General features: G+C 40.4%; 1 protein-coding gene and 1 non-coding gene across 2 annotated transcripts; one reads left to right on the top strand and one right to left on the bottom strand.

Annotated features, from left to right (window-relative positions):
* Positions 1 to 5,900: 5,900 nt before the first annotated feature.
* On the bottom strand, positions 5,901 to 22,522 carry LOC140176162 (uncharacterized). The gene is made up of 5 exons (XM_072206051.1): positions 22,383 to 22,522; positions 19,341 to 19,881; positions 18,986 to 19,138; positions 7,116 to 8,234; positions 5,901 to 6,119 (listed from the first exon to the last, which is right to left on the bottom strand). Exons 1-5 carry the CDS (start codon positions 22,520 to 22,522, stop codon positions 5,901 to 5,903), a joined length of 2,172 nt encoding a protein of 723 aa, XP_072062152.1.
* Positions 15,073 to 15,180, top strand: LOC112725932 (small nucleolar RNA R71). Its single transcript, XR_003165010.1, has one exon. It is a non-coding gene; the product is annotated as a small nucleolar RNA R71 (small nucleolar RNA).
* Positions 22,523 to 22,769: the final 247 nt, after the last annotated feature.

The following is a 22,769-nucleotide window of genomic DNA, read 5'->3' as shown; positions in this document are numbered from 1 at the left end:
CCTCAGAAGAGACAGGATCCTGGAAAGTTCATAATACCCTGTACCATAGGCACCATGATCTTTAAGGCTCTATGTGACCTTGGTTCAGGAATAAACCTCATGCCCCTCTCTGTAATAGAGAAACTGGGAATCTATGGGGTGCAAGCTACTAAAATCTCATTAGAGATGGCAGAAAGTTCAAGAAAACAGGCTTATGGACAAGTAGAGGACGTGTTAGTAAAGGTTGAAGGCCTTTACATCCCTGCTGATTTCATAGTCCTGGATACTGGAAAGGAAGAGGATGAATCCATCATCCTAGGAAGACCTTTCCTGGCCACAGCAAGAGCTGTGGTTGATGTTGACAGAGGTGAACTAGTCCTTCAATGGAATGAGGACTCCCTTGTGTTTAAAACTCAAGGATCTCCCTCTGCAACCATGGAGAGGAAGCATGAAAAGCTTCTCTCAAAGCAGAGTCAACCCAAGCCCCCACAGTCAAACTCTAAGTTTGGTGTTGGGAGGCCACAACCAAACTCTAAGTTTGGTGTTGAACTCCCATATCCAAACTCTAAGATTGGTGTTGGAGAGTTTCAACAATGCTCTGAACATCTGTAAGGCTCCATGAGAGCCCACTGTCAAGCTATTGACATTAAAGAAGCGCTTGTTGGGAGGCAACCCAATGTTTATTTATCTAATTTTTATTTTCATTGTTTTTCATGTCTCTATAGGTTCATGATCATGTGGAGTCACAAAATAAATAGAAAAATTGAAAACAGAATCAAAAACAGCAGAAGAAAAATCACACCCTGGAGGAGCATCTGTCTGGCGTTCAGCGCCAGAACAGAGCATGGTTCTGGCGCTGAACGCCCAAAATGGGCAGCTTCTGGGCACTGAACGCCAAAACAGGCATGGTTCTGGCGTTCAACGCCAGAAATGGCACACAAATGGGCGCTGAACGCCCAAAATGGCCACCAACCTGGCGCTGAACGCCCAGAGTTGTGTGCAAAGGCATTTTTTCATGCCTAATGGGTGCAGGGATGTAAATCCTTGAAAACCTCAGGATCTGTGGACCCCACAGGATCCACTCAGGATCTGTGGACCCCACAGGATCCCCACCTACCTCCACTCACTTCTTCTCACCACTCTCTTTCACACAACCCCATAAACACTCTTCCCCAAAAACCCTTCACCAATCACCTCAATCTCTCTTCCCCATCACCTCCTCACCACTCACATCCATCCACTCTTCCCCATAAACCTACCTCATAAACTCCACCTACCTTCAAATATTCAAAACCAATTTCCCACCCAAACCCACCCATATGGCCGAAACCTTTCCCCCCTCCCTTCCCTATATAAAGCCCTCCATTCTTCATCAAATTCACACAACACACCCCTCTACACCCTTCTTGGCCGAAACACTTCCCACTCTCCCTCTCCTCCATTTCTTCTTCTTCTTCATCTATTCTTTCTTTTATTGCTCGAGGGCGAGCAAAATTCTAAGTTTGGTGTGGTAAAAGCATAAGCTTTTTGTTTTTCCATTACCATTGATGGCACCTAAGACCGGAGAATCCTCTAGAAAGGGGAAAGGGAAGACAAAAGCTTCCACATCCGAGTCATGGGAGATGGAAAGGTTCATCTCCAAAGCCCATCAAGACTACTTCTATGATGTTGTGGCCAAGAAGAAGGTGATCCCCGAGGTCCCTTTTAAACTCAAAAGAAATTAGTATCCGGAGATCCGACATGAAATTCAAAGAAGAGGTTGGGAAGTTCTAACAAATTCCATCCAACAAGTCGGCATCCTAATGGTTCAAGAGTTCTATGCTAATGCATGGATCACCAAGAACCATGATCAAAGTAAGAACCCGGATCCAAAGAACTATGTTACAATGGTTCGGGGGAAATACTTAGATTTTAGTCCGGAGAATGTGAGGTTGGCGTTTAACGTGCCCATGATGCAAGGAGATGAATGCCCCTACACTAGAAGGGTCAACTTTAATCAAAGGTTGGACCAAGTCCTTATGGACATATGCGTGGAAGGAGCTCAATGGAAGATTGACTCCAAAGGCAAGCCGGTTCAACTAAGAAGATTGGACCTCAAGCCTGTAGCTAGAGGATGGTTGGAGTTCATTCAATGCTCAATCATTCCCACTAGCAACCGGTCTGAAGTTACTATAGACCGGGCCATCATGATACATAGCATCATGATTGGAGAAGAGGTAGAAGTTCATGAGATTATACCTCAAGAACTCTACAAGGTGGCTGACAAGTCTTCCACTATGGCAAGGTTAGCCTTTCCTCACCTCATTTGCCACCTATGCAATTCAGCTGGGATTGACATAGAGGGAGATATCCTCATTAAAGAGGACAAGCCCATCACTAAGAAAAAGATGGAGCAAGCAAGAGAGCCCATTCATGGAGCTCAAGAGGCGTATGAAGCTCATCACCATGAGATCCTAGAAATGCCTCAAATGCACTTTCCTCCACAGAACTATTGGGAGCACATCAACACCTCCCTAGAAGAATTAAGTTCCAACATGGGACAACTAAGGGTGGAACATCAAGAGCACTCCATCATGCTTCATGAAATAAGAGAAGATCAAAAAGCAATGAGGAAGGAGCAACAAAGACAAGGAAGAGACATAGAAGAGCTCAAGGACATCATTGGTTCCTCAAGAAGGAAACGCCACCATCACTAAGGTGGATTCATTCCTTGTTCTTATTTCTTCTGTTTTTCGTTTTCTATGATATGTGCTTATCTATGTGTGTGTCTTCATTACATGATCATTAGTAGTTAGTAACTTTGTCTTAAGGTTATGAATGTCCTATAAATCCATCACCTCTCTTAAAATAAAAACTGTTTTAATTCAAAAGAATAAGAAGTACATGAGTTTCGAATTTATCCTTGAACTTAGCTTAATTATATTGATGTGGTGACAATGCTTCTTGTTTTCTGAATGAATGCTTGAACAGTGCATATGTCTTTTGAAGTTGTTGTTTAAGAATGTTAAATATGTTGGCTCTTGAAAGAATGATGACTAGGAGACATGTTATTTGATAATCTGAAAAATCATAAAAATGATTCTTGAAGCAAGAAAAAGCAGCAAAGAACAAAGCTTGCAGAAAAAAAAAATAGGCGAAAAAAAAAAGAAAGAAAAAGCAAGCAGAAAAAGCCAAAGCTCTTAAAACCAAGAGGCAAGAGCAAAAAGCCAATAACCCTTAAAACCAAAAGGCAAGGGCAATAAAAAGGATCCCAAGGCTTTGAGCATCAGTGGATAGGAGGGCCTAAAGGAATAAAATCCTGGTCTAAGCGGCTAAACCAAGCTGTCCCTAACCATGTGCTTGTGGCGTGTAGGTGTCAAGTGAAAACTTGAGACTGAGCGGTTAAAGTCAAGGTCCAAAGCAAAAAAAAAAAAAAAAAGAGTGTGCTTAAGAACCCTGGACACCTCTAATTGGGGACTTTAGCAAAGCTGAGTCACAATCCGAAAAGGTTCACCCAATTATGTGTCTGTGGCATTTATGTATCCGGTGGTAATACTGGAAAACAAAGTGCTTAGGGCCACGGCCAAGACTCATAAAGAAGCTGAGTTCAAGAATCATCATACTGAACTAGGAGAATCAATAACACTATCTGAACTCTGAGTTCCTATAGATGCCAATCATTATGAACCTCAATGGATAAAGTGAGATGCCAAAACTATTCAAGAGGCAAAAAGCTATAAGTCCCGCTCATATGATTGCAGCTATGTTTCATTGATAGTTTGGAATTTATAGTATATTCTCTTCTTTTTATCCTATTTGATTTTCAGTTGCTTGGGGACAAGCAACAATTTAAGTTTGGTGTTGTGATGAGCGGATAATTTATACGCCTTTTGACATTGTTTTTAGTATGTTTTTAGTAGGATCTAGTTACTTTTAGGGATGTTTTCATTAGTTTTTATGTTAAATTCACATTTCTAGACTTTACTATGAGTTTGTGTGTTTTTCTGTGATTTCAGGTATTTTCTGGCTGAAATTGAGGGACTTGAGCAAAAATCAGATTCAGAGGTTGAAGAAGGAATGCTGATGCTGTTGGATTCTGACCTCCCTGCACTCAAAGTGGATTTTCTGGAGCTACAGAACTCGAAATGGCGCGCTTCCAATTGCGTTGAAAATTAGACATCCAGGGCTTTCCAGAAATATATAATAGTCCATACTTTGGCCAAGAATAGACGACGAAAACTGGCGTTCAACGCCAGCTCTCTGCCCAAATCTGGCGTCCAGCGCCAGAAAAGGAGCCAAAACCAGAGTTGAACGCCCAAACTGGCACAAAAACTGGCGTTCAACTCCAAGAAGGACCTCTACACGTGGAACACTCAAGCTCAGCCCAAGCACACACCAAGTGGGCCCCGGAAGTGGATTTATGCATCAATTACTTACTTCTGTAAACCCTAGTAGCTAGTTTATTATAAATAGGACCTTTTACTATTGTATTAGACATCTTTGAATCCGGAGTTTAATCTTTGGACGCCTGGTTCTTAGATCAGAGGGGCTGGCCATTCGGCCATGCCTGGACCTTTCACTTATGTATTTTCATATGGTAGAGTTTCTACACTCCATAGATTAAGGTGTGGAGCTCTGCTGTTCCTCAAAGATTAATGCAAAGTACTACTGTTTTCTATTCAATTCATCTTATTTCGCTTCTAAGATATTCATTCGTACTTCAATCTGAATGTGATGAACGTGACAATCATCATCATTCCCTATGAACGCGTGCCTGACAACCACTTCCGTTCTACCTTAGACTGAATGAGTATCTCTTAGATCTCCTAACTAGAATCTTCGTGGCGTAAGCTAGAATGATGGCGGCATTCAAGAGAATCTGGAAGGTCTAAACCTTGTCTGTGGTATTCCGAGTAGGATTCAATGATTGGATGACTGTGACGAGCTCCAAACTCGCGATTGCGGGGCGTTAGTGACAGACGCAAAAGGATAGTAAATCCTATTCCAGCATGATCGAGAACCGACAGATGAATAGCCGTGCCGTGACAGGGTGCGTTGATCATTTTCACTGAGATGATAAGATGAAGCCATTGACAAGGGTGATGCCTCCAGACGATTAGCCGTGCCGTGACAGGGCATTGGATCATTTTCCCGAGAGATGACCGAAAGTAGCCGTTGACAATGGTGATGTATCACATAAAGCCAGCCATGGAAAGGAGTAAGACTGATTGGATGAAGATAGCAGGAAAGCAGAGGTTCAGAGGAATGAAAGCATCTCCATTCGCTTATCTGAAATTTCTACCAATGAATTACATAAGTATTTCTATCCCTATTTTATTATATTAAATTCGAAAACACCATTATCAATTTATATCTACCTAACTGAGATTTGCAAGGTGACCATAGCTTGCTTCATACCAACAATCTATGTGGGATTCGACCCTTACTCACGTAAGGTATTACTTGGACGACCCAGTGCACTTGCTGGTTAGTTACACGGAGTTGTGAACCATGGTCTTGGCATCATGTTTTTGGCGCCATTTCCAGGGAAAGAAAGAGCAATGAATTTTACATAATTAAAGTGTAATCACAATTCCGTGTACCAGTGCATACCAATGAATGGTTTCCGAGATTGCATGCAAGCCCTCAAAGGGAAATGAATCATTGATAGGAGTAGTATCGCCTTTTGTGTGTTCAAGGCGACTTAAATGGTCCGCCACTAAGTTTTGCGTACCACTCCTATCCTTGATTTCCAAGTCAAACTCTTGCAACAATAAAACCCATCTAATCAATCTCGGCTTGGATTCCTTTTTAGCCAACAAATACTTTAATGCCGCATGATTCGAGTACACTACCACCTTTGAACCGAGAAGATATGCTCGGAACTTGTCCAAGTCAAAAACAATGGCCAAAAGTTCTTTTTTGGTAGTAGTGTAGTTGGATTAGGCTCCATCTAATGTTTTTAATGCATAGGCTATAACATATGGATTCTTACCCTCGCGTTGTGCTAACGCGGCTCCCACGGCAAAATTTGAAGTATCACACATGATTTCAAATGGCCGACTCCAATCCGGCCCTCGCACAATGGGTGCTTGGGTCAATGCTACCTTGAGCTTGTCGAAAGCCTCCATGCATTCCTTGCTTAAATCAAACTCAACATCCTTTTGTAACAACTTTGAGAGAGGCAATGCTACCTTGCTAAAATCCTTGATGAATCTCTGATAAAATCCTGCATGTCCAAGAAAAGAGCGGACCTCCCTCTCAGAAGAGGGGTAAGGCAAACTAGATATGGCATTAATTTTAGCCGGATCTACGGAGATACCATCTTTGGAAACAATATGTCCTAAAACAATACCTTGCTTGACCATGAAGTGACATTTCTCAAAATTTAAGACGAGGTTAGTTTTAGTACATCTTTCCAAAACTTTTTCAAGACTATCCAAGCAATGATCAAAAGAATCACCATATACCGTGAAGTCATCCATGAATACCTCCATGCATTGCTCTAGAAAATCCACAAAGATGCTCATTATGCACCTCTGGAAAGTTGCCGGTGCATTGCATAAGCCGAATGGCATACGCTTGTAGGCATAAGTTCCGAAAGGACAAGTAAATGTTGTTTTTTCTTGGTCCTCTAGAGCAATGTGTATTTGAAAGTATCCCGAATAGCCGTCTAGGAAGCAATAATGAGATTTACCGGATAATCGATCGAGCATTTGATCGATAAACGGAAGTGGAAAATGATCCTTTCTAGTGGCCGCATTCAACCTTCGGTAGTCTATGCATACTCGCCAAGAGTTTTGCACCCGCGTTGCGATGAGCTCCCCGCTTTCATTCTTGATTGTGGTTACCCCGGACTTCTTAGGCACAACTTGAACGGGGCTTACCCATTCACTATCCGAAATAGGGTAGATGATGTCCGCCTCAAGTAACCGTGTCACCTCTTTCTTGACAACCTCAAAAATAGTAGGATTTAATCGCCTTTGATGTTGTCTCACGGGTCTAGCTTCCTCTTCTAAAAAGATCCGGTGCTCACACACTTGGGGACTTATCCCCACTAGATCTGCCAAACTCCACCCTATTGTCCTTTTGTTCTTCCTCAAAACACATAGCAACTTTTCTTCTTGTTGAGAATTTAGCTCCCTTGCTATGATTACCAGAAACTTGTGGGCTTCATCAAGGTATGAGTATTTTAGATGGGGTAGCAATGGCTTCAATTCTAGCTTTTGCTCTTGGCTTGTCACTTGAGCTTCTTCACTTGGATTGTCACCATTTTCTTCAATCATATGTTTCTCTTCTAGCTTCGCACAATGCACTTCCGCCACAATGTTATCAATTAGATCACACCAGAATATGGAATGGTTCTCCGGTGGGTGCCTCATTGCTTCTTCTAGGCTAAAACTTACAACTCTCCCATCTATCTCGAATGAGTAGGTTCCCGAATGGGCATCCAACTTGAATCTAGAGGTCCGCAAAAATGGTCTCCCAAGTAGGATAGATGACGCCCTCTCAGATTCACTTGGTGGCATCTCAATGATATGGAAATCAATTGGAAATATCAAACCCTTAATGTCGACCAACACATCCTCCGCAATACCCGACACGGTTATTTTGCTCTTGTCCGCCAAGACGAACCTAGCCGCTGTCCGCTTCAACGGTGGGAGCTTCAACAAATGATAAATGGAGAGAGGCATAATGCTAACACATGCACCAAGGTCGCACATACAATCAACAAATTGGACCCCGTCAATGATACAAGAAACTAAGCAAGGACCCGGATCAACACACTTTTCCGGAATGGATCCCATCAAAGCCGAAATGGAACTACCCAATGGAATGGTTTCCAACTCATGAATTCGATCTTTGTTCATACACAAGTCCTTAAGAAATTTCACATATTTAGGCACTTGATGTATAGCATCAAAGAGAGGAATGGTTACCTCCACTTTCTTGAACATCTTCACCATGGTTGGATCAAGCTCCACATACTTCTTAGCTTTTCTTGCTAATGTGGGAAACGGAATTGATTGAGCCGCTTCCTCTAAAATTTGCTCCTTTCTAGGGACTTCACTCCTTGGTTGAGGGTCTTCATCTTCAAATATTACATGTGACTCCTCCTCCTCTTCAATTTCTTCTATCTCGACTCCACCTCCTCTTGAGCAACTTGCATTGGGTTGGGTGCCTTTGAGTCTCTTTCCTTTAATTGCGTTTCGGACCTCAAGATAACGGCGTTGATGCCACCTTTGGGGTTGGGTAAAGGTTGAGAGGGTATGGCACTGGAGGTTGAGGCTTGAGGAGTGGGAATAGAAGGTGGCTCCATGCGAGCAATGAGAGCTTGGAGAGTAGAAGTGAGGCCATTAAGACTTGAGTTGAGGGTATTTTGGAGTTCTTTTTGTCCTTGGAGTATGGATCGGAGTGTGTCATCTTGATTTGGGGATGTGGAAGGGTAGGTAATTTGTGGTGCTTGGGATTGGTTGGTTGGAAGTGGTTGTCTATGAGGTGGTATGTAGGTTTGATAGTTCCTTCCTTGATTTGGTTGTTGGTTTGGGGGGTTTTGTGAATAGTGGTTTTGTGAAATGTTGTTGTTCCATCTTTGGTTACTGGTACGTAGAAATCGTGACGGTTTCATTCCTTGGTAACAGCGCAAAAAACTAAATACGCGCGTTCATAATCTTAGTTCTTTGTCACAACTTCGCACAACTAACCAGCAAGTGCACTGGGTCGTCCAAATAATAAACCTTACGTGAGTAAGGGTCGATCCCACGGAGATTGTCGGCTTGAAGCAAGCTATGGTCACCGTGTAAATCTCAGTCAGGCGGATTCAATTGATTATAGAGATTTAATAATTAAAAGATAAATAAAATATAAAATAAAGATAGTGATACTTATGTAATTCATTGGTGAGAATTTCAGATAAGCGTATAGAGATGCATTCGTTCCTCCTGAACCTCTGCTTTCCTATTATCTTCATCCAATCATTCATACTCCTTTCTATGGCAAGCTGTCTGTTAGGCATCACCGTTGTCAATGGCTACATCCTGTCCTCTCAGTGAAAATGGTCCAATGCGCTGTCACTGCATGGCTAATCATCTGTCGATTCTCGATCATACTGGAATAGGATCCATTGATCCTTTTGCGTCTGTCACTACGTCCAGCACTCGCGAGTTTGAAGCTCGTCGCAGCCATCCCTTCCCGGATCCTACTCGGAATACCACAGACAAGGTTTAGACTTTCCGGATCTCAAGAATGGCCATCCATGGATTCTAACTTATACCACGAAGATTCTGATTAAGGAATCCCAAAGATACTCATTCAATCTAAGGTAGAACGGAAGTGGTTGTTAGGCACGCGTTCATAGTTGGGAATGATGATGACTGTCACGATCATCACATTTATATTGAGGTGCGACTGAATATCTTAGAATTGGAATAAGCTTGAATTGAATAGAAAAACAATAGTACTTTGTATTAATTCGTGAGGAACAGCAGAGCTCCACACCTTAATCTATGGTGTGTAGAAACTCTACCATAGAAAATACATAAGTGATGAAGGTTCAGGCATGGCTGAATGGTCAGCCCCCATGATCTATGAACTAAACGTCCCCAGATGTCTAATACAATAGTAAAAAGTCCTATTTATGCTAAACTAGTTACTAGGGTTTACAGAAATGAGTAATTGATGCAGAAATCCACTTCTGGGGCCCACTTGGTTTGTGCATGGGCTGAGCATTGAGCTTTACACGTGTAGAGGCTTCTTTTGGAGTTGAACGCCAGTTTGTAACCTGTTTCTGGCGTTTAACTCCACTTTGCAACTTGTTTCTGGCGTTTAACTCCAGAATGCAGCATGGAACTGGTGTTGAACGCCAGTTTGCATCATCTAAACTCGGACAAAGTATGGACTATTATATATTGCTGGAAAGCCCTGGATGTCTAATTTCCAATTCAATTGAGAGCACACCATTTGGAGTTCTGTAGCTCTAGAAAATCCACTTTGAGTGCAGGGAGGTCAGAATCCAGCAGCATCTGCAGTCTTTCTTCAACCTCTGCATCTAATTTTTGCTCAGGTCCCTTAATTTCAGCCAGAAAATACCTGAAATCACAGAAAAACACACAAACTCATAGTAAAGTCTAGAAATGTGATTTTTATTTAAAAACTAATAAAAATATGCTAAAAACTAACTAAATTATACTGAAAACTATGTAAAAACAATGCCAAAAAGCGTATAAATTATCCGCTCATCACAACACCAAACTTAAATTGTTGCTTGTCCCCAAGCAACTGAAAATAAAATAGGATAAAAAGAAGAGAATATACTATAAATTCCAAAATATCAATGAAACTTAGCTCCAATCAGATGAGCAGGACTTGTAGCTTTTTACCTCTTGAATAGTTTTGGCATCTCACTTCATCCATTGAAGTTCAGAATGATTGGCATCTATAGGAACTCAGAGTTCAGATAGTGTTATTGATTCTCCTAGTTCAGTATGTTGATTCTTAAACACAGCTACTTTATGAGTCTTGGCTGTGGCCCTAAGCACTTTGTTTTCCAGTATTACTACCGGATACATAAATGCCACAGACACATAACTGGGTGAACCTTTTCAGATTGTGACTCAGCTTTGCTAAAGTTCCCAATTAGAGGTGTCCAAGGTTCTTAAGCACACTCTTTTTTTTTTTTGCTTTGGACCTTGACTTTAACCACTCAGTCTCAAGCTTTTGGGTTTACTCCTTCACGCTACAAGCACATGGTTAGGGACAGCTTGGTTTAGCCGCTTAGGCCAGGATTTTATTCCTTTAGGCCCTCCTATCCACTGATGCTCAAAGCCTTGGATCCTTTTTATTTATCCTTGCCTTTTGGTTTTAAGGGCTATTGGCTTTTTGCTCTTACCTTTTGGTTTAAAGAGCTTTTGGCTTTTTCTGCTTGCTTTTTCTTTTTCTTTCTTTTTTTTTCTGCAAGCTTTTGTATTCACTGCTTTTTCTTGCTTCAAGAATCATTTTTATGATTTTTCAGATTATCAAATAACATGTCTCCTTTTCCTTATTCTTCAAGAGCCAACATATTTAACATTCATAAACAACAATTTCAAAAGACATATGCACTGTTCAAGCATTCATTCAGAAAACAAAAAGTATTGTCACCACATCAAAATAATTAAACTAGTTTCAAGGATGAATTCGAAACCATGTACTTCTTGTTCTTTTGTAATTAAAGCATTTTTCATTTAAGAGAGGTGATGGATTCATAGGACATTCATAGCTTTAAGACATAGACACTTAAATACTAATGATCATATAATAAAGACACAAACATCAATAAAACATAAGGCTCAAAAATCGAAAAACAGTAAAATAAATAGACAAGGAGATTAAGGAATGAGTCCACCTTAGTGAGGGTGGCGTCTTCCTCTTCTTGAAGAACCAATGGTGCTTTTAAGCTCCTCTATGTCTCTTCCTTGCCTTTTTTGCTCCTTCCTCATGGCTCTTTGATCTTCTCTAATCTCATGGAGGATGATGGAGTGCTCTTGGTACTCCACCCTTAGTTGTCCCATATTGGAACTTAATTCTCCTAGGGAGGTGTTGATTTGCTCCCAATAGTTTTGTGGAGGAAAGTGCATCCCTTGAGGCATCTCAGGGATTTCATGGTGAGGAATTTCCTCATACTCATGTTGAGGTCCATGATCTCTTATTCGCTCCATCCTTTTCTTAGTGATGGGCTTGTCCTCTTTAATGAGGATGTCTCCCTCTATGTCATTTCCAGCCGAATTGCAGAGGTGGCATATGAGGTGAGGAAAGGCTAACCTTGCCCAAGTGGAGGACTTGTCAGCCACCTTGTAAAGTTCTTGAGGTATAATCTCATGAACTTCCACCTCCTCTCCAATCATGATACTATGGATCATGATGGCTTAGTCTATAGTAACTTCAGACCGGTTACTAGTAGGAATGATTGAGCGTTGAATAAACTCTAACCATCCCCTAGCTACTGGTTTGAGGTCATGCCTTCTTAGTTGAACCGGCTTGCCTCTTGAGTCAATTTTCCATTGAGCTCCTTCCTCACATATGTCTATGAGGACTTGGTCCAACCTTTGATCAAAGTTGACCCTTCTTGTGTAGGGGCATGCGTTCTCTTCCATCATTGGCAAGTTGAACGCTAGCCTTACATTTTCCGGACTAAAATCTAAGTATTTCTCCCGAACCATGGTGAGCCAATGCTTTGGATTCGGGTTCACACTTTGATCATGGTTCCTAGTGATCCATGCATTTGCATAGAACTCTTGAACTATTAGGATCCTGACTTGTTGAATGGGGTTGGTGAGAGCTTCCCAACCTCTTCTTTGGATCTCAAGTCAGATCTTCGGATACTCATTCTTTTTGAGCTTGAAAGGAACCTCAGGGATCACTTTCTTCTTGGCCACAACTTCATAGAAGTGGTCTTGATGGACCTTTGAGATGAATCTCTCCATATCCCATGACTCAGAGGTGGGAGCAATTGCCTTTCCTTTCCTCTTTCTAGAGGTTTCTCTGGCCTTAGGTGCCATAAATGGTTATGGAAAAACAAAAAGCTATGCTTTTACCACACCAAACTTAAAATGTTTGCTCGTCCCTGATTAAAAGAAGAAAGAAAGTAGTAGAAGAAGAAGAAAATGGAGGAGATGGGGGAAGAAGATGTATTCGGCCAAGGAGAAGAAGAGAGGGTTGTGTTGTGTGAAAATGAAGAAGGAGTGAGGGGTTTATATAGGAGTGGGGGGAGGGGGTGTAGGGTTCAGCCATTAGGGTTGGGTTTGGGAGGGAAAAATAGTTTGAATTTTGAAGGTAGGTGGGTTTTATGGGGAAGAGAGGATGGATGTGAGTGGTGAAGAGGTGATGGAAAAGAGTGATTGAGGTGATTGGTGAAGGGTATTTGGGGAAGAGAGTTATGAAAAGGTATGAAGAGGAGAGAAGAAGATGTGGGGATCCTGTGGGGTCCACAGATCAAGTGGGGTCAAGGACTTAACATCCCTGCTCCAATTAGGCGTGTAAAATGCCCTTGCTGTGCAATCCTGGCGTTTAACGCCAGACTGCTGCTTGTTTTTGGCGTTAAACGTCCAATTGTAGCCTGTTTCTGGCATTTAATGCCAGGCAGATGCTTGTTTCTGGTGTTAAACACCAGCTTGGTGCTTGTTTCTGGCGTTAAACGCCAGACAGATGCTTGTTTCTGGCGTTTAAATGCCAGACTGCTCTCCTCCAGGGTGTGCTATTTTCAATGCTATTTTTCATTCTGTTTTTGATTTTTCAGTAGTTTTTGTGACTTCATATGATCGTCAACCTAATAAAACACAAAATAACAAAAAGAAAATAAAATAGATATGATTAAATAACATTGGGTTGCCTCCCAACAAGCGCTTCTTTAATGTCAATAGCTTGACAGTGAGCTCTCATGGAGCCTCACAAATAATCAGAGCAAGGTTGGAACCTCCCAACACCAAACTTAGAGTTTGAATGTGGGGGTTCAACACCAAACATAGAGTTTGGTTGTGGCCTCCCAACACCAAACTTAGAGTTTGACTGTGGGGGCTTTGGTTAACTCTGCAGTGAGAGAAGCTTTTCATGCTTCCTTTCCATGGTTACAGAAGGAGATCCTTGAGTCTTAAACACAAGGTTGTCCTCATTCAGTTGGAGGACCAATTCTCCTCTTTCCACATCAATCACAGCTCTTGCTGTGGCTAGGAAGGGTCTTCCAAGGATGATGGATTCATCCTCATCCTTCCCAGTGTCTAGGATTATGAAATCAGCAGGGATGTAAAGGCCTTCAACCTTTACTAACACGTCCTCTACTTGTCCATAAGCCTGTTTTCTTGAGTTGTCTGCCATCTCTAATGAGATTCTGGCAGCTTGCACCTCAAAGATCCCAAGTTTCTCCATTACAGAGAGTGGCATTAAGTTTATTCCTGACCCCAGGTCACACAAAGCCTTCTCAAAGGTCATGGTGCCTATGGTACAGGGTATTAAGAATTCGCCAGGATCCTGTTTCTTTTGAGGTAATTTTTGTCTATCCAATGCATTTAGTTCATTGGTGAGCAAGGGAGGTTCATCTTCCCAAGTCTCATTACCAAATAATTTGGCATTCAGCTTCACGATTGCACCAAGGTATTTAGCAACTTGCTCTTCAGTAATGTCTTCATCCTCTTTAGAGGAAGAATACTCATCAGAGCTCATGAAGGGCAGAAGGAGGTTCAATGGAATCTCTATGGTCTCTAGATGAGCCTCAGATTCCTTTGGTTCCTCAAAGGAGAACTATTTATTAGTCACTGGACGTCCCAGGAGGTCTTCCTCACTAGGATTCACATCCTCCTCTTCCCTTGTAGGTTCGGCCATGATGGTCAAATCAATGGCCTTGCACTCTCTCTTTGGATTCTCTTCTGTATTGCTTGGGAGAGTACTAGGAGGAGTTTCAGTGACTCTTTTACTCAGCTGGCCCACTTGTGCCTCTAAATTTCTAATTGAGGACCTTGTTTCATTCATGAAACTCATAGTGGCCTTAGATAGATCAGACACTATATTTGCTAAGCTAGATAGATTCTGCTCAGAATTCTCTGTTTGTTGCTGAGTGGATGATGGAAAAGGCTTGCTATTGCTAAACCTGTTTCTTCCACCATTATTAAAGCCTTGTTGAGGCTTTTGTTGATCCTTCCATGAGAAATTTGGATGATTTCTCCATGAGGGATTATAGGTGTTTCCATAGGGTTCACCCATGTAATTCACCTCTACTATTGCAGGGTTCTCAGGATCATAAGCTTCTTCTTCAGAAGAGGCCTCTTTAGCACTGTTGGATGATTCATTCAATCCATTCAGACTCTGAGAGATCATATTGACTTGCTGAGTCAATATTTTATTCTGAGCTAATATGGCATTCAGAGTATCAATTTCAAGAACTCCCTTCCTCTGAGGCGTCCCATTACTCATAGGATTCCTTTCAGAAGTGTACATGAACTGGTTATTTGCAACTATGTCAATGAGTTCTTGAGCTTCTGCAGGCATTTTCTTTAGGTGAATGGATCCACCTGCAGAATGGTCCAATGACATCTTTGATAATTCAGACAGACCATCATAGAATATATCCAGGATGGTCTATTCTGAAAGCATGTCAGAAGGACACTTTTTGGTCAGTTCCTTGTATCTCTCCCAAGCTTCATAGAGGGATTCACCTTCTTTTTGTCTGAAGGTTTGAACATCCACTCTAAGCTTACTAAGCTTTTGAGGAGGAAAGAACTTGGCTAAGAAAGCCGTGACCAACTTATCCCAAGAGTTCAGGCTATCCTTAGGTTGAGAGTCCAACCATATTCTAGCTCTGTCTCTTACAGCAAATGGGAAAAGCATAAGCCTGTAGACCTCGGGATCAACCCCATTGGTCTTAACAGTATCACAGATCTGCAAGAATTCAGTTAAGAACTGAAAGAGATCTTTAGATGGAAGTCCATAAAACTTGCAATTCTGTTGCATCAGAGAAACTAATTGAGGTTTCAGCTCAAAATTGTTTGCTCCAATGGCAGGGATTGAGATGCTTCTTCCATGTAAATTAGAATTAGGTGCAGTAAAGTCACCAAGCATCTTCCTTGCATTGTTATTATTTTCGGCCATGTCTCCTTCTTTTTCGAAAATTTCTGTAAAGTCCTCTTCAGAGTGTTGTGTTTTAGCTTCTCTTAGCTTCCTCTTCAGAGTCCTTTCAGGTTCCGGATCAGCTTCAACAAGAATGTTTTTATCCTTGCTCCTGCTCATATGAAAAAGAAGAAAACAGAAAAGAAAATATGGAATCCTCTATGTCACAGGATAGAGATTCCTTTATGTGAGTAGAAGAAGATATGAATAGAAGAAGGAGAATCCAAACACAAGGGTGGGGAGTAGGTTCGAATTCTTAGATGAAGAGGAGTGTTAGTAAATAAATAAATAAATAGAAGGAGGTGAGGGAAAAGAATTTTTCGAAAATTAGATGAAATAAAATAAAAGTATTTTTGTTTTTAAATTAGAATTAAAATTAAAAATTCGAAAATTAAGAAAGGAACAATTAAATCAAATTAAATTAAATTTAAAACAATTAGTTAATTTAAAAAAGAATTTTGAAAAATATGAAGGTGATTTTCGAAAGTTAGAGATAGAATTAGTTAGGTAGTTTTGAAAAAGATATGATTGAAATAGTAAGCTTTTAAAATCAAACAAAAAGTTAAGTGATTAATTGAAAAAGATTTAAAAATCAAATTTTGAAAAGATAGGAAGTTAGAAAAGAAGTTAGAAAAGATTTTGAAATTGATTTTGAAAAAGATGTGATTGACATTGAAAAAGATATAATTGAAAAAGATTTGAAAAAGAAATTTAAAAAGATTTGATTTTGAAAATTAAAGTTGATTACTTGACTAACAAGAAACAAAAAGATATGATTTTAAAATTTAAAGATTGGACCTTTCTTAATAGGCAAGAAACAAACTTAAAACTTTTTGAATCAATCACATTAATTGTTAGTAAAGATTTTGAAATTATGAAATAAAATAAGAAAAAGATTTTTGAAAATCAATTTGAAATTTTCGAAAATCATAAAAGAAAAATGAAAAAGATATGATTTTTGAAAAATATTTGAAAAAGATAGAATTTTTAAATTGAAAATTTGATTTGACTCATAAGAAGCAACTAAATTTTAAAAAGTTTTGAAAAAGTCAACTCAAATTTTCGAAAATTTATGAGAGAATAAGGGAAAGACATTTTTTTTATTTTTGAATTTTTAATGATGGAAGAGAAAAACATGAAAAAGACTCAATGCATGAAAATTTTGGATCAAAACAATTGATGAATGCAAGAACACTTTGAATGCAAAGATGAACACCAAGAACACTTTGAATGTCAAGATGAACACCAAGAACTTATTTATTTTTTTTTTGAAAATTTTTAAGAAAAGAAAAACATGCAAGACACAAAACTTAAAAAATTTTTATTCTCTAGACACTAACAAATTGAAAATGCATATGAAAAACAAGAAGAGACACAAAACAAGAAATTTTAAAGATCAAATAAGAAGACTTACCAAGAACGACTTGAAGATCATGAAGAATGCAATGCATGGATTTTCGAAAATTTTAAGAAAAATTAGAAAGATGCAATTGACACCAAACTTACAAATTGACACTAGACTCAAACAAGAAACATAAAATTTTTGGTTTTTATGATTTTATAAGAATTTTTTTGGTTTTTTTTCGAGAATTATTTTGGAAAAAATGAAAAAGAAGAAATTTTTTTTTGTATTTTTCGAAAATAAGAAATAAAAAGCTTGAAAATAAAATAAAATTACCTAATCTGAGCAACAAAATGAACCGTCAGTTGTCCAAACTCGAACAATCCCTGGCAACGGCGCCAAAAACTTGGTGCGCAAAAATCATGACGGTTCCATTCCTTGGTAACGGCGCTAAAAACTCAATACGCGCGTTCATAATCTTAGTTCTTTGTCACAACTTCGCACAACTAACCAGCAAGTGCACTGGGTCGTCCAAGTAATAAACCTTACGTGAGTAAGGGTCAATCCCACGAAGATTGTCGGCTTGAAGCAAGCTATGGTCACCTTGTAAATCTCAGTCAGGCGGATTCAATTGATTATAGAGATTTAATAATTAAAAGATGAATAAAATATAAAATAAAGATAGTGATACTTATGTAATTCATTGGTGAGAATTTCAGATAAGCGTATAGAGATGCGTTCGTTCCTCCTGAACCTCTGCTTTCCTATTATCTTCATCCAATCATTCATACTCCTTTCTATGGCAAGCTGTCTGTTAGGCATCACCGTTGTCAATGGCTACATCCTGTCCTCTCAGTGAAAATGGTCCAATGTGCTACCACTGCATGGCTAATCATCTGTCGGTTCTCGATCATACTGGAATAGGATCCATTGATCCTTTTGCGTCTGTCACTATGCCTAGCACTCGTGAGTTTGAAGCTCGTCGCAGCCATCCCGTCCCAGATCCTACTCGGAATACCACAGACAAGGTTTAGACTTTCTGGATCTCAAGAATGGCCATCCATGGATTCTAACTTATACCACGAAGATTCTGATTAAGGAATCCTAGAGATACTCATTCAATCTAAGGTAGAACGGAAGTGGTTGTCAGGCACGCGTTCATAGTTGGGAATGATGATGACTATCACGATCATCACATTCATATTGAGGTGCGAGTGAATATCTTAGAATCAGAATAAGCTTGAATTGAATAGAAAAACAATAGTACTTTGTATTAATTCGTGAGGAACAGCAGAGCTCCACACCTTAATCTATGGTGTGTAGAAATTCTACCATAGAAAATACATAAGTGATGAAGGTTCAGGCATGGCCGAATGGCCAGCCCCCATGATCTAAGAACTAAACATCCCCAGATGTCTAATACAATAGTAAAAAGTCCTATTTATGCTAAACTAGTTACTAGGGTTTACAGAAATGAGTAATTGATGCAGAAATCCACTTCTGGGGCCCACTTGGTGTGTGCGTGGGCTGAGCATTGAGCTTTACACGTGTAGAAGCTTCTTTTGGAGTTGAACGCCAGTTTGTAACCTGTTTCTGGCGTTTAACTCCACTTTGCAACCTGTTTCTGGCATTTAACTCCAGAATGCAGCATGGAACTGGCGTTGAACGCCAGTTTGCGTCATCTAAACTTGGGCAAAGTATAAAGTATTATATATTGCTGGAAAGCCCTAGATATCTACTTTCCAACGCATTTGAGAGCGCACCATTTGGATTTTTGTAGCTCCAGAAAATCCACTTTGAGTGTAGGGAGGTCAGAATCCAGCAGCATCTGCAGTCTTTCTTCAACCTCTGAATCTGATTTTTGCTCAAGTCCCTCAATTTCAGCCAGAAAATACCTGAAATCACAGAAAAATACACAAACTCATAGTAAAGTCCAGAAATGTGATTTTTATTTAAAAACTAATAAAAATATGCTAAAAACTAGCTAAATTATATTGAAGACTATGTAAAAACAATGCCAAAAAGCGTATAAATTATCCGCTCATCAGTTACCTCCATTGTCCCTTCCTCCTTGTTGATAATTGTCCCGCCAACTTTGGTTGGAGCTATCCCTCCATCCTTGATTGGAGTTGTTACTCCCTTGGCTATAGTTGCCTCCTTGTTGTGGGTACCCTTGATTATAATTGCCCCCTTAGTTATGGTATCCTTGATTAGAACGTTCATAGTAGGGGCGATCATAAAAGTTGTGGGTAGCCGCTAGAGTGTTATCTTCTTGGAGGCTCAGACATTCTTCTGTGTAGTGGGAGTAGCATGAGCAAATGCCACACACTCTTTGGGGAACCAATTGATGACATTGTTGGTTTTGAGGAGAAGGTTGTGGTTGAGATGGAGGCGGTTGTTGATTTACTTGGAGTTGCTTTAAAAGGCTTGTCATTTCACACAAGGTCTTAGTGAGGGTAGCGGTCTCACCACTTGAAGAAACTTCATTTACGGCCTTTGGACGGTTGACTCTCCGTCTAGCATGTTGAGTGGACTCGGCCAAGTCGGTAATGAGTTGCCATGCCTCCTCCGCCGTCCTATACTTTGACAAAGAACCGTTGCTTGAAGCATCCAAAAAATTCTTATCTTGCTCCCTCATGCCTTGGCACACACAGCTAAGCAAGACTTGAGTATCAATCATATGGTTGGGACATGAATCAAGAAGTTTGCGAAACCGTTCCCAATATTCATACAAAGTTTCCATCTCGCCTTGTACAATACATGAGATCTCCTTCCTTAGCTTGCCCGTCATTTCCACGGGCATGAACTTATCAAGGAATTCTCTCCTAAGAAAATCCCAATCGGATACAATATCACTAGGTAAGGTATAGAACCACTCCTTGGCTCTTCCCTCAAGAGAGAAGGGGAAGGCGAACAACCATATAGCCACTTCATCGGATCCTTCCCGCCTAGTAGTCGAGCATACATCATGAAAGTCCTTGAGGTGTCTAATTGGATCTTATGCGGAAAGTCCATGGAACTTTGGCAAGAGATTGATGAGAGCGGTCTTGAGTTCAAAGTTTGCATTCAAGTTGGGATGAAGCACATGTAGAGGTTGGAGAACAAAATCCGGTGCACCCGCTTTCTTGAGAGTAACTCTCCTTGGAGCGGCCATGTTGTCAAAACCTAGATAAAAAGAAAAACTATTAGTGGTATTAATAGAAGAGTAATTGGTGCCTTCGTTGGATGACGATGATATGGTTGGTGAATTGGTAAAGACCTTTTCACCTTCCTCAAAGACTAACCGCCTCCGAGCTTGCCTAATACGAAGCAAGGTTCTTTCAATTTCCGAATCAAAGGGTGCTAAGCTCGGATTTGGTAGTGAACGTGTCATACAATGAAGGAGATAAGAAACTCATGACATCAATTGGTATCTAAGCAAGACTAATCCTAACTAACAATCAAACAAGCAAACAATCAATTAAGAGAGAAATGCAAGCATTCACATATCCACATATTCACACTAACCAATAAAATGGCACACATAAGCAAATCCCTGGCAACGGCGCCATTTTGATGAGCATAAATATCCCTATGCCAGTTAGAAACTAGTAGTGAATCCGATCGTGAGTATAGTCTAACCAACATACGAATACTGCATCAAATAATTCTAAAATCTATGACCGAGAATGTTGATCCCGGGTCGTTCTCTCTAGGACTTGCTTTAGAATGCACATCATCGATTAGGAAAGCTTTTATGGTTTTGAGAATTGGTGCAAGAATTCAAACTAGCAAGACAATCAACAATTAATTGGAATAAAAGCCTTGGCCAATGGTAAGCATTGGAAGTTCTATCATTATAGCTTCCTTCAATTGTGATAGGAGTTGAGTTTTGCTTCACTTAGTCAACCTCCTAACAATGGAAGAAAGTCAAGTGAAAGTAACCAACTTGAGTCACAAGTCCTAGTCTCACCCTAGGGAAGTCTAGCTTTAGTGCACTCCAAGTTAATTAGCAATTCTCAATTTATAATCTACAATTAATATCCACTATTCAAGTGTCTTCAATAACTCAACCCCTAGGCCAAGCAAGAGAAATCTACTCCATACCTAAGGTTGTCATTATCACAAGCAATTGGTAGGCAATTATAGAAAACATGATGTAAGTGAGATAAGAGAATTGAATCAAAGCTATCTAATCCAAACAATCATCAACAATCATACAATTGAATGAAACCTCAATTCATTAATCCAAATTCAAAGTAGAAAAATTAACCAAATCTAGATCTAAGAAATTGAATCAAAAGAACATCAATTGAAAGTAGAAGGAGAGTAGATCTACACTAGCAAAACAAAAAGTCAATTATCAATGGATCTCACTAAGAACTCCAAGGAAACTTGCAATGGAAGATAAAAACCTAGAGAGAAGTTGGAGCTTCTCTCTCTAGAAATAAAATGTAACTAACTTCCCAAAAATATCTAGAATTATGACTAATTGTCCCAACACTCCTAATCCTTGGTCTTCTTAAGCTTTTTCCTCCAAAATCTGCTCCAAAATAGGGCCTGGGAACCCCCTGAAATCGCTGGGCACGTGTTTCATTTAAAAAATCATGTGCGGACATTGACGCGTACGCGCACTGCACGCGTACGCGTCCCTGGTTCCTTTGCGATATTGCACGCAGGCGTGAGGTGCGCGCAAGCGTCACAAGGGGTATGACCCAGCCATATAGGCACGCCGGCTCCTCGCTCGGCTCCACTGCGCTGGCTCTGGACGAACGCATCCACGCGTATGCGCACGGTGCGCGTGTGCGTGCGTGTGCAAATTCAATTCTTTGATTTTGTTTCATGCTCCTTCCATTCATGCATGCTTCCTTCATTCCTCTTAGCCATTTTTGCCCTGTAACTTCAGAAATCACTCAACAAACGGATCAAGGCATCTAATGGTAATTGAGGAGGATTACAATGTATCAATTTTGATGCAAAGAAGCATATTTTCATCTATGAGGAAAAATGGGAAAGAGACACAAAATCATGCAATTATATATGACTAAGTGTGGAAGATCATTGATAAAACCCTTAGATTCTATGCATGATAAACCCTGAAAACGGAGTTTATCACTTCTCATCCGCAAGCTCCCAGGTCACCTCAGCTCGGCGGCCCAACTGAGTAATCAAATAGGGGAATGGCAGAGTGCCTCGGACATGGACCCTGGCCATGTAGTACCGGATAAAGCGGGGAAGATATAGGTCCTTGCCCTCCATCACACACCAAATGAGGGTAATCATGGCAGCTGGCACCTCAGTCTCATGAGTGCTCAACATCACATAGTTGCTCAGAATTTGCTGCCAAAGCCGAGCTTCATCATTCAGATAGATAATCTTTATTCCCTTTGGGGCCACTGTGGACTTGCCCATGACCCATGGGACAGTAGGATCAAGAGCTATAGTTCACTTTACTGCGTCCCAGTCAAACCTTATAAATCTCATATCCTCCTCAGCCTGTTGGTAACCATCTGGTTTATCTGATTTAGGCTGGAGGCTGAGGATATCTTCAATTGCTTCCTCAGTAACTAGAATCTGCTTTCCTCTGAGCTGCACTGCATCCAGGGTCATTTTAAAGTAGTTGCAGTAGAATTCTCTGACCCAGGATGCATTGACCTCAGTCAAATTCCTCTCCAGAAAGAACCAGCCTCTGTGTTTAATTTGTTCTGAGGTGTATTGTTGTAGTTCTTCTGGAATTTTGAGGGTCTTTTCCAGGTATAGGTTCCTTGAAGTTGCAAAGACTAGATACTTCAGCTCACAGTATCTGTTGGCAAACTTGACTGGGTCTGTGGCGGGCAGTAGCTGATCAGCCTTTTCC

The sequence above is a fragment of the Arachis hypogaea genome, chromosome 11 (genome assembly GCF_003086295.3).
Source record: "Arachis hypogaea cultivar Tifrunner chromosome 11, arahy.Tifrunner.gnm2.J5K5, whole genome shotgun sequence".
In the NCBI taxonomy this organism is placed as follows: Eukaryota; Viridiplantae; Streptophyta; class Magnoliopsida; order Fabales; family Fabaceae; genus Arachis; species Arachis hypogaea.
Note: the sequence above shows the minus strand (reverse complement) of the source record. Positions and strands in the feature narration are given on the sequence as shown.